Here is an 18,001-nt window from a genome sequence, read left to right as displayed (position 1 = left end):
TGGCATGTTTTTGTCTGTAATCTTAAAAAAGATTAGATATGTTCTTTTTTTTTTTTTTTTTTTTAGTTACTGCCTGATTAATAGACACAGGTGAAAAGGATATCTGGTCTTTTTTCTACTCAACATCCTTCAGTACCTCAACTTTCCTTTACTTATTTACTGAGCATACGCCAGGAACTGTTCTACACACTATGTGTACAAAACATACAAATTTTCGACCTCATAAATCTTATATTCTGGTTAAAGGGAAACAGATAAGTCATTAGTAAGAAAAATATTCTAGCAGAGACTAAAGGAAGTAGAGGTCACGGGTGAGCCATGCAGACAAGAGTGCCAGCAGGAGAAATAGCGCATGCTGGCCTTGAACCTGTGGCTTATCTAGTGTGTTTGGGGAACAGCGTGGACAGCAGTGTGACCACAGTGAGTGAGTGGAGGAGAGACTAATGGATGAGGTGAGAGGAGTAGCGGGGCCAGACCATGAGGTCCTGCAGGCCATTTTAAGGGCTTAACTGGCTTCTCTGAGTGAGATGAGAAGCCATTGGAATGTTTGAGCTGAGGAGCATTAATATCTGACTCAATTTCTTTTCAGTTTTTTTGAGATACAATTGACATGTTACGGGATAAGTTTAAGGTATACGGCATAATAGTCTGACTTGCATATACTGTAAAATGATTACTGCAATAAGTTTGGTTAGCATCCGTCATCTCATAGATGCAATAATAAAAAGAAGATCTGACTTATTTTTAACAGGATCACTATGGCTGTTCTGCTTGAGGGCAGATTAACATGGGAGGAAAGAACAGAATTTGAAAGATCAGTCAAGAGGCTATCATAATAATCCTGAGATAATAAAGATTATGGGTGGAAGAGGTCTGCAAGGGAACTTCAGAAATTTTCTTCATCACATGTTAAATTTAAGATGCCTGCTGTATGTTGAAATAGACATGCCAAGGAGATAGTCGGATACATAGTTTAAGGTTTAGGGAAGAGATCAAGGCTGGAGATATAAACTTGGGAATCTTAGTTGTAGATCTCTATAAGTGAAGAACACCAAGGGAGTGATTATAGGTAGAGAAGAAAAGAAGTTCAAAACCTGTTCTCTGGAGCGCTGCAGTAATTGGAGGTTGTGGAGGGTGAGCAGGGATCATCCAAAGGCAGCTGGTAAGAAGGTGTCAGAAATACAGGAGGAAATTCAGAGTTGTAGGGTATCCAGGCAGCCAGGTGAAGAATGCATTTCAGTTAGAAGATGGCTCAGTAAAATACAGGCTAAGAAAGACCTAGGGATCTAGCTGTGCAGAGATCATTGAAGAGTTCTGGTGGCCAGGGTGGATGAAATTAGTGGGCTTCAAATCAGAGACCTTAAGGACAGACGACTCCTTTTTTCTGAATATTTGACTGTTAGGAAGTTGCAGACATCATCATGTTTCATCCTTAAAAATACTTCAACATGTAACTTCCAAAAACAAAGGCGCTCTTTACATGAGCAAGATACTGTTACCACACTCAGGAAATTTAACATCGTTAAAATAATAGTCAAATTTCTCACTCATTCCAGTAATACTCTTTACAGTTTTTTTTTTTTTTCCCCTGGTCCAGGATCAGTCAGTTTTAAAATATCTGCAATAACTGGCTTATAGAATACCCACAATCTGGGTTTATCTGATTGTTTCCTCACAATTAGTTCAGGTAGAAAAATTTTGGCAAGATTTTTCCATAAATGATGTTCTTCTGTACTTCCCATTGCCTTACATCTGGAGGCACATAATATCAGTTTGGCCCTTTTTTGTGTGTGTGCTGTTAACTTTGCTCGCTCAGTTCAGGTGGTATCTAATGGATTTTTCCATTGTAAAGGCCCATTTTTTTTCCTTTGTGAAGGGTATGTACTTTGTAGGATGTGTGACTATCCTGTTTTCCAATATTTTACTTGGTGACATTAACATTCATTTATCCTTGCTTGAATCAGTTATATCATTGGTTGCAAAGTATTGATTTTCTATTTCTATCATTTTTTCTGCATTTATTAGTTACCATTCTAATAGAGCTCCCCCTCCCCCTTTTAACTTATAGTGTACTCATGGGTTAACAAGCCCTGAGGATTTTCTTTTAGTGGATCACAGAGGAATGGGAAGGAAACTGGAGGAGGAAGTGAGATCAAGAGAGCATTCATCTTTAATATGGAGGAAAAACAGCATACTATATACTCCCAGGAAAAAATGATACAGAGACTACATTCTAAAGTACAAAGGGAGTTGGAATATGTTTGCACGAGTAGAGGAATTGGCCTTTGGTAGATGTGCCTGGACGTATCATCCATTGTAGGAGAGAAGAAGGCAAAGAATATGGTCCCAGAGGGCAATGGGTAGAAATGGTGGTGGCAGCTTGTGGAGCCCTTCCAGTTGCTTGTATTTTCTTAATGAAATGGGAAGTAAGTCTCCAGCTGAGAGGAGGGAGGAGGAAGGAGGCAGAGGTTTAAAGAAAGAGGTGTGAAGTAGTTGTCTAAGAGTGGAGAAGAGGGGAGTTCAGTAGTATTGCTGCAGTATTAGGGGTGCACATGAAGTTGATGGTCAAGTAAGATGAGTCAACATGGTGATGTTTTTCTTTACTCACATTTAATGTTGTAGCACAAGCATAGAGTAAGGAGAGTTGGATTAAATCAGACTAGAAGTTTTCAGTCAGCTGTGTCCAAGCAAGAGAGGAATGAGGGGAGTGATTGTAACGGTGGACCATTGTCTCTGTGTTGGGTTAGGAGGAAAGTAAGGGTATGTTGAGGGTGAGGGATGGGGAAAAGATGAGAGGATTGGTGGACTGTAGGTCCCTCTGAGACAAAAGAATTGTTACCCTTGGGGAACTAGAAAGAATGAGATGGAAAGAGTGGCACTAGTGTTCAAAGAGTAGGATACTTGAAATTAAGATTATGCTGGCATTGCGATTTTGATAATGACAACTCTAGTTATGATTGTGGGAGGAATTTCTGAGGAGTTTCCGGTGGAATGTAGAATAATAGAAGAGGTCAGTGAACTGTGAAGCCCGGGGTGTTGGAAGGATCATCTATGTGGCCATTGGAATCTCCAAGAATTATGACAGGGCTAATATTTGGCAGTGATCCAAAGCTTAGCTCGTTAAGAAATAAGGGAGTGTGACTGTAGTCATTAGGTATCTGCAGTGGGAGAGGGGGTTGTAGGTGGTGTAGTCTGATACATGATATTCAAAGTTAGGGGCTTTGGGAGGAGGGCCATCCAGTGGACTGGAGTTGGCTGTGAGTAGCAAGATCAACAGGCTGTGGGAGAGAAAAATTCACCACATGAAAAGGAGACAAGGGAAGCAGTGTCATCAGAGAAGAACCAGGTTTCAGTGAGACTCAAATTAGCAAGTGAATGGATAAAGAGGATTTTGTGAATAACTATTAATGACTGATTGATTATGACTGACTATTGTGTAGAAAGGCTTCATTACTGTGGAAGGATGGGAAATGGTAATGTTTTCGGCATGTTTTTAGGACAAGGGGTGGTTTGGACTTTGTAGACTTCTTGTGATGACAGAATTAAATAGATACAGGACATGGTGAGGTTAAAACTATTGTCTTAAAGCTGTCCTAGTGGTGGGACTGGGAATGCCTGGGAAGATCTTGTGAGGAACACCCAGAGCTGCAGGATTCTTACTCTTTGGAGGAGACTTGGCAGCCGTAGGAGAAGGAAGCACTCTTGCCGCCTCGCCCCGCGAGAGGAGTCTTTCTTGACTCCCAGACTTTGACGCAGGAGGTGGGGGTGCAGCTCTTCCTTCCTCGACTTGCTGTTTCTCGACTATTTACAATTTTGATTCTATTTGATTCCAGTGTCTGTTCTTCATCCTTTGTACTTCCTCTTCCCCCACCTTTATTCAGTCTCCATTTCTCTATTCAGTGACCCAATGGGAAGCTTAAACACAGAGACACTGATGACATGTATCTGTGGCCATTGTCTTATTCATTCTTTATTTAGAAATAAAATGTTTCTGATCAGTTGGGTTTTCATTTTGAGAGGCAGCCCAGTTGCAAACATTTTAATTTTCAAACATTTCAGAACCTGTGCACTATTTACTTTTGGCTATATCTCTATTGCCATTTATTGCCAGTGTATCCATTATTTGAAATATAGTTTACAAAAATTTTTTTGGTCAGAACTTTTAAAATAACCAGATGTTTAAAATTTTGAGTTCAGTGTAGAGGAGAACATGAAATGGAACTGATCTTAAAATAAGCTAAAAAGAATTGCAGTTTGCTTCGTATTTTGGTGGTAGGGAGAAAACCAGTTTGCAGTGCATTGTCATAAGTTGTACACAGCTAGTAAGTGGCTCGGATTTTAAAACTTAGGTGTACACTCATTCCTTAAATCATCCAGTTAACAGGTTGACTATAAGAGCCTTGTAAGGTAATAACTGAAACTTTTTACTGTGCAAAAAAAAAATTTTTTTTGACTCATTTGTGGAATGTGTAATAAAAATGAGAAGCAGCTAGGGTTATCTAAAAATGTTGCCAATAAAATTCTTCACAATGTTGCCAGTACATTTCTCAGAATTTACTGGATTATTTTAGAGGTAATTTTCTCTCTTAATAATGTTAAGATTTAATTTTTAAAAACGTTTTCTAAGAAGCCTTAAAAAAAGATCTAAAGCAAAAACTGAAGATATTTTCTTAATAGTAGTAGTTTCAGAAAGTGCTAAAATTCCCATACTTTTTGAAGTTTTAGGTTAATTGCTCTGCTGTTTTAGGATCCCATTTAAATATGTTACATCAATAAGGGCCTCTGGTTGCAAGCATCTAGGGTGATTCCGTTGACATGGTCCTTCCCGCTCTGCATGTGCATCACGTCAGTTGCACTGTTTGCATCTGTAGCCACTATTTCCAGACAGTAGTACTTTTTTCGACTTTGCCTTAGATTTATAGTCTGCCTGAAGTTGATTCAAGAACAGAGAGCGTGTTTCATGGATTGTTTTCCCACAGCCCACAGCTATGCTGATTTGTTTGAAGTTGTGAATTCTTTAGTCTTTAAAGCAGAGCTCTTGCCTATTCTGTTTGAGGTCGTCCCACGTCATCTTTCTGTATACTTACTGTCTGGCTAACAAACTCATTTTTCTCACACATGTTCCATATGTTATTTTGACAGAAGTTACTCAGACTACTTTCAGCAGTTTCATTATTGCTGTTCTTTTTTTCTAAAATTGGAAAGTCATATAACCTTACATTATTTTAACACATTATGGATTTTTTAAACCAATTTTTAAAGTTATTTTAGACTATGCATAAACTTTACCATCTTAACCATCTTTAAGTGTACAGTTCAGTGATATTAAGACATTCGTACTGCTGTACAAACGTCACCACCATCCATCTCCAGATGCTTTTTTATCTTTGCAAAACTAAATCTCTGTATCCACTAAACAACTCTTCATTCCCATTTCCCAGCCCCTGGCAACCACTATTCTACTTTCTCTCTGATTTTGACTAAATACCTTGTATGAATGGAATCATACAGTATTTGCCTTTTTGTCACTGACTTATTTTAGTTAGCAAAATGTCCTCAGGGTTCATCCCAGTTGTAGCATAAGTCACAGTTTCCTTCCTTCTTAAGGCTGAATTACACACACACAAACACACACACACACACACACACCACATTTTGCTTATCTAGTTCATCTATTGATGGACACTTGGGTTGCTTCCATGTTTTAGCTATTGCACATTTATTTTGATACATTATCTTCAGCAGGTGCACATAGTTGATTATATTAGACCCCCATTTTGCATTATCCTTTTTTTTTCATTTCTCATACTTATATGTTTCTAAATAATCTTTATAATCATAATGTCTGCATCATGTTCCATTGTGTATCTGATTTATTAGTTATGAGTCACTTCCCTGTTGTGTTTTAGGCTCTTTCTAATGTTTTGCTATTGTTGGTAACATAAGAACCTTCTATTGGATTTTCCTAGAGATAAATTTCTAAGAGTAGAATATTTTCATGTCTCTTGTCATATTTCTTGAAACAGTTCTATTAATTCATGGTCCTAGCTAGGGAACTTCTTATTTTTTATTTTATGAGGTGCCTCAGAAATGCTGGTAAAATACACAAAATCAAATCTAGTTTCTACAATAGGTTTGTTTTGAAGACACATAAAGGGGAGGGGGCATAAGTACTTTCTGTAGATCTTTGGTTTGATATGAAACTTAATCCCATTGTGGGGATCATATGCCATTTTCCTGTGCTCTGAAAGATTTGCCAGCCTTTCTCAGTGCCCTTTTGGTTAGACCATTGTAGACAATTGCTCACTGACTATAATGCAATGATAATTTTCAGCTTTAAAGTCCAGGGTAAAGCTGGTAAAAATATTTGTGGTTTGAACTGGTGGCTAAGCAGGCTGAATCTGCAGGTTTTATGTGGAAGGGACTCTGCACTGTTTTCAATACACATTGGCACTGTTTGCCTAAAGTAATCTGCCAGGGGAGGAGAGTGTATGTATGGATGCTTTCCTCACTCGTGATAATCTTCATCGAGGGTGAGTGGGATAGTTGTCATCAAGTGAGCTGTCAGGAGATAAGCCGTAGTTCAGTCTACTCATCCAGTGACATGGGAATCTTATCTGTAAAGTTATTTGGCATAAACTTGAAAATGTGATCCTATGTGTGTCAAAAGATAAGTGCCAATCATTTGACCTGGGCAGGTTCGTGGTGTTTGGAATGATGTGGTAAATTGAAGCTTGTACTTTGAAGGCATATGCTTCTCTAAGAATTAGTTTGCGTGAGTTAGGGAAATCTGTCTGCCTTGGACTTAAACAAGCTTTTCCTAAGCATTATCAGCTTAGATTGTCACAAAATACATTTCATTTTAGATTTCCATTGCTCCTTTTTTCTCTGGAAGCATAGAGAGATTTAAAAATATTTTTGAAGTAATTTATTTGGATGCATAATTTGGAGCCAGAAGCATAGACTTCTCAGGATGTGGGAACATGATGGTCTATAGCCAGGGTCACGTGTATGACAGTGTCTAAGAAGCCTGTCTTCTGATTAATAAGCTGTTTGCAAGGCTTAAAAAAAACAAAACAAAACAAAAAGCAAAGGAAGGCTTTTGTGTATTTGCTGTTGAACACTGCAGGCTTCTAGGTGTGCATGTTATTAGTTGGTATTCCAAGTTTCTGATATATTTTGGACCCAAAGAATGCTTAACCTGTCATAGATTTCTTTAGTAGATTCTATCACCAGAGAATCCCTAAGAATAGAAACAGTGCTTGCCTGCAGGACAAGCCAGGGATATATTGAAGTCCTGAATTTTGATGTTACTTTCATTCTGTTTTACTCTTATCCTATGTATATTTTTTACTGTTGCAGTGGAGGATATTGCCAATGAAATGAACTCTGAGTTAATTGCAAATACTAAAAAAGTTGAAAGACCTCAAGTGATACTGTACTTCAGAGATTCCCACCCAGTGTACCACCCGTGGATTACGAGTTTACCGGAATATTGATCCTGTTAGCCTTTAGGTCAGCCAGAGCCTGCAGCTTCATTTCCTTCTCTGGTTGCCTCCTCCATTTACTCCAGTGTGCTGTGCAAACATTATTTTTTGTATCTATCATAATAGAGAAAAGGTTGGGAAGGCACTGTTTTCCTAATAGTTATTGGGAAGTCTTTTTAGAAGTAGTCTGAGTTACAGTTTACTTATGTAAACTCACCCCAGTAAATGTGGAAGAAAATACTAGATTACAGCAAGAAAAATCTAGCTTGAAAGGCTGTTAAATACTGAAATGCTTCGGAGTTGGAAGTGCTTTTCATTTCTTTCTATTTTTATTAAAGAAAGGGTTTTTTTGTTTAATTGATTTAGAAATGCCATTTTGGTTGTACTACAGCCCCCAAATGCCTTCATGTTAACGGCGTGTGTAGCCAGAACCTCTCCTGGGGAGGAAAACAATGAGACACCCCTGAGTTTCAAGCCACCAATTTACAGGTGGATTTTCTACATACAGTGTATAGCTTGGGACTTTCTTATCATGGCGTTTTGGGAAAGCACTAATAGTTTACTGTGCTCATGGAAAGAGCATGGAGGACTTCATCAGAAAATCTGGGTTTAAGTACTGTCATTTTGGTAGAGATTGAATGACAGAAGGCAGTGAAAGCCAGTTTAGCACACAGTTGTCAAAGAAAGAGCATTCACTACTTTTTTTTATACTTTATTATGGGGAAGAAGAACATAGATACAGAAGGTAAACGCAATGTTTATACACAGATTAAAGAAAAAGAATAAAATAAGCACCTGTGTACCCAGCTTAAGAAAGAGCATTACCAATGTGTGCAGGCACCTGTGAGACTCCTGTTACAACCTCTTCCTTCCTCTCTCAGAAGGAACTGTGAAACTACATGTTAATCATTCTTGTTTTCTGTATAATAGTTTTACCACATAGGCATGTATTCCTAAACAGTCGATATTTGGTTTTGTCAATTTTGAAGTTTATAAAAGCATCCTCTGTGTATTCTTCTGTCAGTTGGTTTTGCTCTTAACATTCTATTTGAGACTTACCCATAATCCATGTGGGAAGACATGGTCTGTTAATTTTCACTGCTACGTAGAATTCCATTACAGGTATGTCACAATATATCTGTTCTATTGCCAGTTACTGTAGTTTTTTTGCTATAATAAACAATGTCTTTGTGAATATTCAAAAAATAGATACAAAAATATTTGGGCTCGTCACATAAGTATGTATAGAATTTCTTGTATATGTGTAGGATTTTTTGGTTGTACAGCGTGCTTACAGTTACCTTAACTGGATCATGCCAAATTGTTTCCCCAGGTGCTTGTACCATTTTACCTTCCCATAGCTGTGAGTTCCCATAGCTCTTTATCCTCATCATTGATATTGTCAGGTGTTTTTTTGCCAGTTGAGTATGTAAGTAATGATATCGTACTATGGTTTTAATTTGTGTGTTATTCTCAAATATTTACTGAGTCCCTGCTGTGCATGCCTGACTCTTCTTTTCTCTGGATAGCACTGAACAGAACACAAAGATCCAGGCCTTTGTGAGGTCCTACATTTAGTATGTGTGCCTTGGGGAGAGGTGATGAAGGGATTAGTAAACAAATAAATAGGTAAAAGAATCAGGTGGTGATTAAGGGCTGTGGAAACAAAAGGATAAAAGCTGGATGGAGAAAATAGGAAGTTCAGGGGTGGGAGTGGATAGTAGTTTAAATAGGACAGTCAGGGAAGGCTTCATTGAGAAAATGACATTTGTACAAAGACCTAATGGGCAGAACATTGCACCCTTTGTGTTATCCTGGGAAAGAGAATCTCAGGCAGAGGAAACAGTAAATGCAGAAGCCCTAAGGGGAAGCGTTTCTGATTTGTCCAGGAATAATGAGGCAGAATGAGCCAGAGAGTGGACAGTAACAGAAGATGAGAGCAGAGAGGTGGCCAGATCACAAAGGGTTTTGTAGACCTCTGGATGGACTACAGCTCTTCCTTGAGATGAAATGGGAAACGGAAGGGATGTGACCTGATGTGTTTTTAAAGGATTGCTCAGGCATTTGCCTAATTACTAATGAAAAGAACATTTTTGTGTGTGTTTTCTTTTCTATGAAATGCCTGTTCATGTCTTTTGATCATTGTTATGTAGCGTTCTTTGTCTATGTTTTAGTGATTTGTAGGAATTCTTCGTATATTTTGGGCTGGTCTTTTATCAATCATATATTTTGCACATATTTTTTCCTAGTTTGTGATTTTTCTTTTTACTCTTTTGAAGAAAAATGGTTTAGTCAAATTTGTTAAACTTGTCTATTTATTCTTATGTACCTCTGGTTCACATAATTATATTGATTACAGTCTTTGGATTAAGACAGTCATCATTGGTCAAGGATGACCCTCTTTTATGTATTTATTTTTAGTAAATAATAAGTGAACCCACTACATAGCTAGAATTGTGCAACAACTTAAATCTGTCCATTTGATCTCCTCTGCTTCCCCATACCTAAGCATAGCCACATCCAGATTTCAGTATTCACTCCATCGCTCTCCAAAGCTTGAAAGTGCTGCCTTGTACAATATCTTCAGGAGACACCAGGTTTCAGTTAGAGAAAGAAGATGAAGAAAATGTTCAGAGATACAACAGTTGAGTTTTTACTGTGAATTCCAGAGAGTTTAGTGGTAGAGAATTGAAAGGGAAGGAGACAGTGACAGAAGTGTAGATGTATAGTTAACTTCTGAGGATTAGAACTTGGGAGATTAGGGGGAGCCTGCTGACCAGGGGCTCTTTATGGCAACCAAAATGAATAAGGGATGAAAGACACAGAGAGAGACTCTTCCTGGTGAGTTCAAGGCAGATTTTGGTGGTGAGGTTGTGGGTGTTGAGGATTAGGGAGGGAAGAGTGTCTCCTGCTGTCCTGGATGAGCCAAATTAGTCCTCTCTTAATCCTTTCTGGGGAGGGACAGATTTACTGTGAGCTCACAGGCCTTCCCCTTGACCCCTTTTGACAGAGTTACAGGTGAGGAAGCTGCTATAACCAAAGAATACACCATTAATCCCAGGGCCCGGGGGGGGGGCACTTCTGAACCCTGTCAGGAAAGGGTCGGTCTTGTTCTCCGATGCTGTCTTTTGTCCCTGGCTTTTAAAATACTTTAGTGCTCTAGAGTTTCACTACAGTGTATCTAGGTCATTTTTTACTTCTTAGCATTAATTTTGCTCAAAATTAATTGATACCCAGAATCCTGAAGATTAGTATCATTCCATTCACTTAAAAATTGTGAAAACTCAGCCATTTGCTCTTAAAATGCTACCTTTTCCTCTTCTCTATTTTCTCCTTCCGGAAATCCTGTTTGATATTTGCAGTGCCTTCTCCTTCTGTATCTAATTCAGTTTCCATTCCTCTGAATCTGTGTAGCATGCTGGGCAATTTCTTCAGCTCTGTCTTTCAGTTCATTGATTTTTTTCTTTACTTCTACATAATCTGCTGTTTAACTTGGTTGACTTTATAATGTTATGTTTTTTTTATTTCTGAAAGGTCATTTTTCCCCAGATCTGTCTCATACTTTTGGTAATTTTTTGATTTCTTCTTTTGTTTTTTTAAATGTGCTGATTTTATATTATGTTTCTGATAATTTCAAAATCTGTAGTCTTTATAGGTCTGACATGTTATTCTGTTTCTGCTTTCTCTGATTCATACTGAATTTTGATTATGATCTCATTGTTCTTGGATCTTTCTTTACCTATGGGAATTCTCAGAGGCCGGGGTCAAAAGTGTTTTTTAGAGAGTATTTGCCAGGTACCTAAGGGCATTTGAATCCAAGACCAATTGATACCAAATTTTTGGATTAGGGTGTTTGGGGCCACACAGATAGTGTGAATTCAAGCCACAAGCCCATGGATTTGTGGGCTTGTGGTTATAAATTCTCTGGGGGGAAAATGTGTCTTTACTTCCTTTGTTCTGCCCATGGCCAAAGCCCAGACAGGCTTGTGTTCCTTCTTAAGTCGTTGGAAGAGGAGCAGCATCTACTGAAGGCAACCTGAAGGATCTCTGGTGGGACCTGCTACCATGATTAGGCTCCAGACTTTTTGTCTCCTGCCTCCTTGTCCAGCAGCCCATTACAACCCAAGATCCATACTAGACCAAAGCAGATCAGTGTATGTCCTCAAGGAAATCTCCCTACTTCTGAGCTAGTTTAACATTTCTGTTTGAGCTTTCTTACTGCGGCTAGATTCTAAAAAGTTGCCTTTGTTTCCTTATGTCTTAGTCATTCATTTCAGTTTTCATTTACTTTCTACCCTGTCTATAAACATTATGTGTGAAAAATAACAATAGAACAAGTAGTTCTTCAGCCTTCCTTGCCACAAATTAAAGAGCAGAATGGCTTTATCAGACTTGGCCAGAATTTTAGTCTGTTAGTATTAAGGACAGCTTGCTGTTATGTGCATTGTGATCACAAACTACTTGAAAGGCAAAGAAAACATACAAATAAAGTTGAGACAAATACAGGAAACAATAGCTCCCTAATGAAGCCCAAATGTCTTGTATTTGAAGTCAGCTTTTTAAGAACATTTGATTCTAAGAAGCAGGGACAGTTTGGTTTACAGTAAAATGAATATACTTGCAAATGGAAGGCATCATTCTAAGGGAGAGTAAAGGAGATGCAGAAGAGGTTAGGGAATGATAAGCTCAAATTCAAGGCAAACATAAAGCAGTTGCTACCCACTGCCGTAGCTGTATACAGCAACAGCACAGAGCATTAACATTTACTCATTTAGTACATACTTTGATAGTATCTTCTTTGAATACCTCATTGACCATTTTGGGAGAAACAGAATTAAATGTTATATAAGAAGCCATTCCCAGTCTGCGTAACTTGATTATACTACCCTCTGATATTTATTATCTTTATGATAGCTGTCTGTGTTGTTTCCGTGTCATACATATCAGAATACTAAGTGCCTACAAAGAGTATTTGTTGGCTCTTTCTGACTGATTGGTACATTTTGCTATTTGCTGTTGTTCCCAAGGCTAGTTGTTATTTTACTTTTTAATTTCATGAATTGTTGGTCCCTGTCTTTAAGGTTAGGAACAAATTTGACTTATTTGTCCTTTCATTTGCACTTCCATTCATTCAGCAGGCATTTATTAAGTATGTGGCCCTCTACTAGTCACTGGGGTTGCCTTTGTGAGGGGAAAAAAACAAGCTGTGGAATCTGCCCTCATGAAGCTTGTAGCCTAGTATGGGAAATAGCCATTAATAACAGAAAAAAAATCGCATAAATAAGTACGAAATTGCAACTGTGATAAATAGTACAGGATAAAAGAATGTGATACTATAAGAGTTTAGGAGAGAGGGATTTACAGAAGTTCAAATTATGAGCCAAATTTTGAATACTGTTCTAAGCAAGTTCTTGTTCTGAACAAATCTTGAACTGAGTTCAAAACACTTTAAATCTTTATCTTTCTTGTTACGAAGATTGATAGTTTTGCTTACCGAGTATGCTTTAAGGATACTCTTAAGTACATAATCACTTGATTACCATGGAGGAAAAAAATGCCACTGGGAAAGATCCCCATTACTCATACGGATCAACTGTTCTGTGACCTCTATTATGTAAGTACTATGTCTTTCCCCTCCCCACGCCACTGGGGATAACTGGCCAATTTGAAGGGGTGTCTTTGATGCCAGTGTTCCTCGGGGCATGGTTGGTGGTTTTCCTAAAAAAAAAAAAAAAACCCTAGACCCTGAGTGAATTCCAAATTGGGAATTCAGGTGGTGACGGTAGTTATGTTTTAAAAGCTACTTTTGGAATTGAGTGTTAACATGGTCTTATTTAAACATACAACCATAAATAAAGATTGATCCATAAGTGTTCATAAATATTCTCAATGGATCCTAAGTTCTCAGTTATGAAAAAAAGTGCCGGTTTCAGCCTGTGTCCGAAATTTTGAAACTGTATTTTGTTTTTATAAAAAAAACCAATTATACTACCTAGTTGAGTTATTTTAAATTATTCGTGTCCTGCCCTTTGAAGACTTTTCAAAATTTCAGACGAACAAGGTCAGAAGAAATGTATATTCTTATTTTGGTGGATTTTGAAAGGATATTTAAAAGTATTTTTGTGTGTATGCAAACTACCAAAATAATTCTGAATGAATTGCACTTCATCTGTGTTCCTGGTTGGCTTTAAGAGAGTTTTCACCCCGTTTGTAGGATTATTGATGTTATTTTTAACTAATTCCACAGTCCTTGGATATATGCTTACATTTATTAAAAACAAATTTGCACAAAACTAAAAACATTTATAACGAAGTTGTTTTTCAGTCACTTAGTGGTTGCTCTAAAATGAGTCTGAAACTGTCTGAAGAATGTTCTTGTGCATTTGCCAAGAAGCTTCTGGGATGGGCATATTTTTAAGAATTTAGAACAGAAACAACTGTGACCTGTGGCAAGAGATTTAAATGACCTCATGATGACAGCAAGAACAAAGCATTTTTAAGTTATCGTGGTGGTGTGTTAATTCATTGCAATGTGTTTGTCATTCTGCTATTTTGGTGTATTAAGTGAGAGCCAGGCAAAAAATTACAGACTGTATTTAACTGAAGATACTATTTCTTTATTGTTGTAAACAAACTAAATACTGGCAAAATATTTCCTGAGAATGGTATTTCATGAATTATTCTAGAGCTAAGGTCCTTTAAACAAACAAACAAACAAACTGCATGAGCCACTTTGGGATAAAGGCATTTATAAAGTTCTGATTCATTTTCTGTTGGAGAGACTGTGTTCCAGACATAAAAGATCAAACAGTTGGCTTGAAATAATAATTCCTCCTTCAAGACTAATTAAGTGCTTATTAAGTACTTGCTGTGGGTCTGGCACTACACTCAATAGTATGGAATACAAAAGGAGGTGACTTTAGGCGCCTTTGTTCCAGTTGGAAGAAAAGGCATACTCAGTTGAAACTTCTAAAATAGAAAAGACATTATTATAATCAAGTACTAAATAAAATAATAACCTCATTTATGTGACATAAATAATGAAATAGCCCTTCTTTTCTGAAGTGACTTCTAATCATTGTCTAAAACAGTGGTTCTGAACTAGGGGTGATTTTGCTACCCAAGAGGACATTTGGCAATGTCTGGGTAGGCTTGGTTTTCATGACTGGGGCTGCTGGCAGCTAGTGTGGATAGGCCTTCGATATTGCTAAAAATCGTGCAATGCACAGGATAGTCCTTCACAACAAAGAATCATCTGGCCCAAAATGACAGCAGTACTGAAATGAGAAACCTTGATGTTGATGTAGTCAGTGACCAGTTTTGAAGCTGTAGGAGATGACTCCCGTATTGCTCCTGCAGTGCTGTTTGCCTGAGGCCCTTGAGTCCTTACATAAAAATGAGCATTGAGTATCTATAAACTTTTGAACATTGTACACAAGTTTTTCCAATACAGTGTTTCAGAGAGAGATTCCATAGTTTTTATAAAATCCTCAGGGTATCTGTGTTCCCCCCAAATGTCATGACCCAGTCACGTGTGTAGTAGTTCACAGAGATTGAGACACAGTAAACCAGTGTTCTAGTCACCTAAAAGAGAGTAACATAGAACTTTCTTAGGATCATGCTGAGCTAGAAGTAGAGTTTTATTTTCAAGGATCAGAATTAACCAGAGAATACTTTTTGGTGGGGGGAAAAAGCGCTCTAAGTACATTACTTAATTTAGCATCGTGGAGTAATAAAATCTTCCTTAATGTATGAGGAAATTATAGTAGAATACCTTAAAGATTAATATTTAAACATATTTAATAATGTGCATTTAGAATTTGAGACTGGACTGTGTGTTGACCCATAGGCATAATATATAAATTGTTTTATTTTGCTATTTGAAATCAACTTGACAATCAGGATTTGCTGCTTTCTCCCAAATGGGGATCCAGTTCACATTTCCTAAGGTGCTGTGGTATCCACTAATTCAGTCAGAGATCTGGGCATGTTTTATATGATTCACATTTCTCCTAAAAACTATTCAGTGAAGTGAATTGTGTTTTTCTCATACGAAACATTTTTGAATTGAGAGCTGTGTTTGTGATTCAGCATCCAGTAAATCAGAGAACCTACCAGCAGTGTGTCATAAAAACAAATCTTTATAACCTTGAGTGTGTGTATACCTTCTCCAATAGTTTTCTGAGTTATAGAAATTTTGAGATTAAGTCTTGGCTTAAAAGCCACTTGAGAGACCTTAAAGATCATGTATTCCAGCTGTTTCATGCTGTTCTTTGGGGCTCAGGACCGAAAAAGCACTACGTTTAGTTATTTTGTATATTTAGACTTCTATCAAACATTTTCTCTGAGGGGAAAAAAAGGTGTATGTGGGAAGAGGGAACTGAATCCTTCTGATCAAGGCCAACCTGAGCTTGCAGACAAGGAACCTGAGGCCCAAAGCTTTAGCTTTTATTTATGGACTATACATTTCTTTATGCTAGATCAAGCCAGCATTTCAGATGAATCTGATAATAGTACAGAGGACGATTAAGAGTTAAACTTCCAGCTGTGTAGCTTTCTAGACGTGTGTGCTTAGGCATGCTTCTGCACGTTCTGGCTCAGTGCACTCATCAGGGAAAAATGGGAATTATATCCTTACGATTGTTTTCACTTTCTTAGAATTTAGAATGTGTCTGGGAAGATGATCTGGACTGACCTTCTCTCGAATCATTCCTTTAATTTTTTTAAGGGATTTTGTGTCCTCTAAATATATGTCCCCTCTCCCCAAAACCTCCAAAAAGTACTACAAAATAAAACTAACATCTTTATTATCAAAGAGGATAGCACAATGGTCACATTTCCTGAAGGAATTGCAGAATACAAGGAACAAGAACCTTTAGTCCTGAACTGCAAGAGCAGTTAACATCATTGAAAGAACTAAACCATCCAAAGTGCAGTCTGAACCTGCTGGTCCCTTTGATTGTAAAGATGAGGCCTCCCAGAGTGAGTGCTTGAGAAATTACAGGAATTCTTTCCTTCTGGGGTGTTTCAACAGAGATTGCCTTACTAATCAGTTTTTGTTAGTCACTTATAGTTTCCAGAAAATACAAATTTTTACTTGAACAACAGAAGCAAGTAGAAATAATTATGACCACTTAGCTTTTGTTACCAAACATTAATTAGTAGTTATATCCTGAGAAGATTTTCTTCCAGAATTTTTCTTAGAGTCTCAAGCAGTTAAATTAAGTACAGAGAAAAGATTTTTCTTTAGTGGCTTGACCATATAATCTAGTTACTGGGCTGATTCGTCTGTTTTGGTTTGGTTAGGTTTATTGTTGTTTGTTATCGGGCAATAGCTTTGATATAAGTTGATCCTGCATTACTCTGTGACCTGGGAGTGTTGCATTTTATCTTGTTACTCTAGTAAATATATGTAAGTTACCTTTTTAAGGGAATGAAGATAATATTTTAAACTAAACTATTTGTGTTTTCCTGTAGGCCTTAAAGAAAGTGCAGAAGAGATGGTCAAAAACAAGTTAGAAGGAAAAGATAAACTGACCCCATGGGAACAATTTTTAGAGAAGAAGAAAGAGAAAAAAAGACTGAAAAAGAAACAGAAGGTATTAATGATAATTATGACTGAACAATTATTGAACAACCACTAAGTATCAGAAGGTACCAGGTGCTTGGCATCCATTATCTCATAATGTGACCACTTACTGGGGCAGACCTTGTTATCATTGCAATTTTAAGAAGGAGGAAAGAGAAACCCAACAGGTTAAGTGTTTTCTGCAAGGCTACATAATGATAATCAAAGCCCGTAAAAGCCCAGAGCCACTTTAAGTGCTGTGCTCTAATGTTTTGTGTTTACATGCTACCTAAATAAAATACATAGTTAAGTTGATATCTGGATGTAAGACAGTTTGATTCTATCCTGTGTTTTTGAGGAAGAGGTACATACAGACATTTTTACTTGAGGATATGTACATATAGATGTTTTTAACGTGAGTGAAATTTTTTCTATATATTTTTCTATTTCTCAACCTACATTTTTCATTCACTTTTCAGTATTATTTTGTGGATCCTTTAACATCATTTTGTCATTAGGTCCCTGTGTTAAGGATATTTCCTCTGTGCTAATATGTTGTCTATGAAAAATCTGATTTGACTCCCGTCATTCAGGGGTAACATCTTTTCCAGAGTTAGAGTCCTTAGTAATAGCAGGGACCACCTGGGGGTTTTGCCTCTAAAGATACTCTTATCTTGTCACTGAAATGCAGCATCCAAGCAGTACATTCATTGTCTTAAGGTGGTATCACTAATCACAGAATTTTACATCTTGAGGAATCTTAAATGATTAGTTCTCGTCTGGTGTTTTGTAGTTGTAGAAAATTAAGTCATTCATCTAAGGATATACAGCTTGTTAAAGGCCAAGCTGAGACCAGAATTTAGATCTCTTGCTCCAGTGTTCTTTCTTTTGTATTGTATTTCTCTGTACTATGTAAGCTTGTGGTTTTGGTACAAGAGCTGCAAAA

The 18,001-nt window shown here is 37.5% G+C and overlaps 1 protein-coding gene across 1 annotated transcript in view; it reads left to right on the top strand.

The window, feature by feature from the left end:
- The window catches only part of ESF1 (ESF1 nucleolar pre-rRNA processing protein homolog), a 54,073-nt gene that overhangs the window by 23,664 nt on the left and 12,408 nt on the right, over window positions 1-18,001 (top strand). The window contains exon 10 of the mRNA XM_010979126.3: window positions 16,965-17,086. Within this exon, the coding sequence (XP_010977428.2) occupies window positions 16,965-17,086 (122 nt within the window). The remainder of the gene's footprint in view (window positions 1-16,964; window positions 17,087-18,001) is intronic.

This window comes from Camelus dromedarius, chromosome 18 (genome assembly GCF_036321535.1).
Source record: "Camelus dromedarius isolate mCamDro1 chromosome 18, mCamDro1.pat, whole genome shotgun sequence".
NCBI classification, from domain to species: domain Eukaryota; kingdom Metazoa; phylum Chordata; class Mammalia; order Artiodactyla; family Camelidae; genus Camelus; species Camelus dromedarius.
Note: the sequence above shows the minus strand (reverse complement) of the source record. Positions and strands in the feature narration are given on the sequence as shown.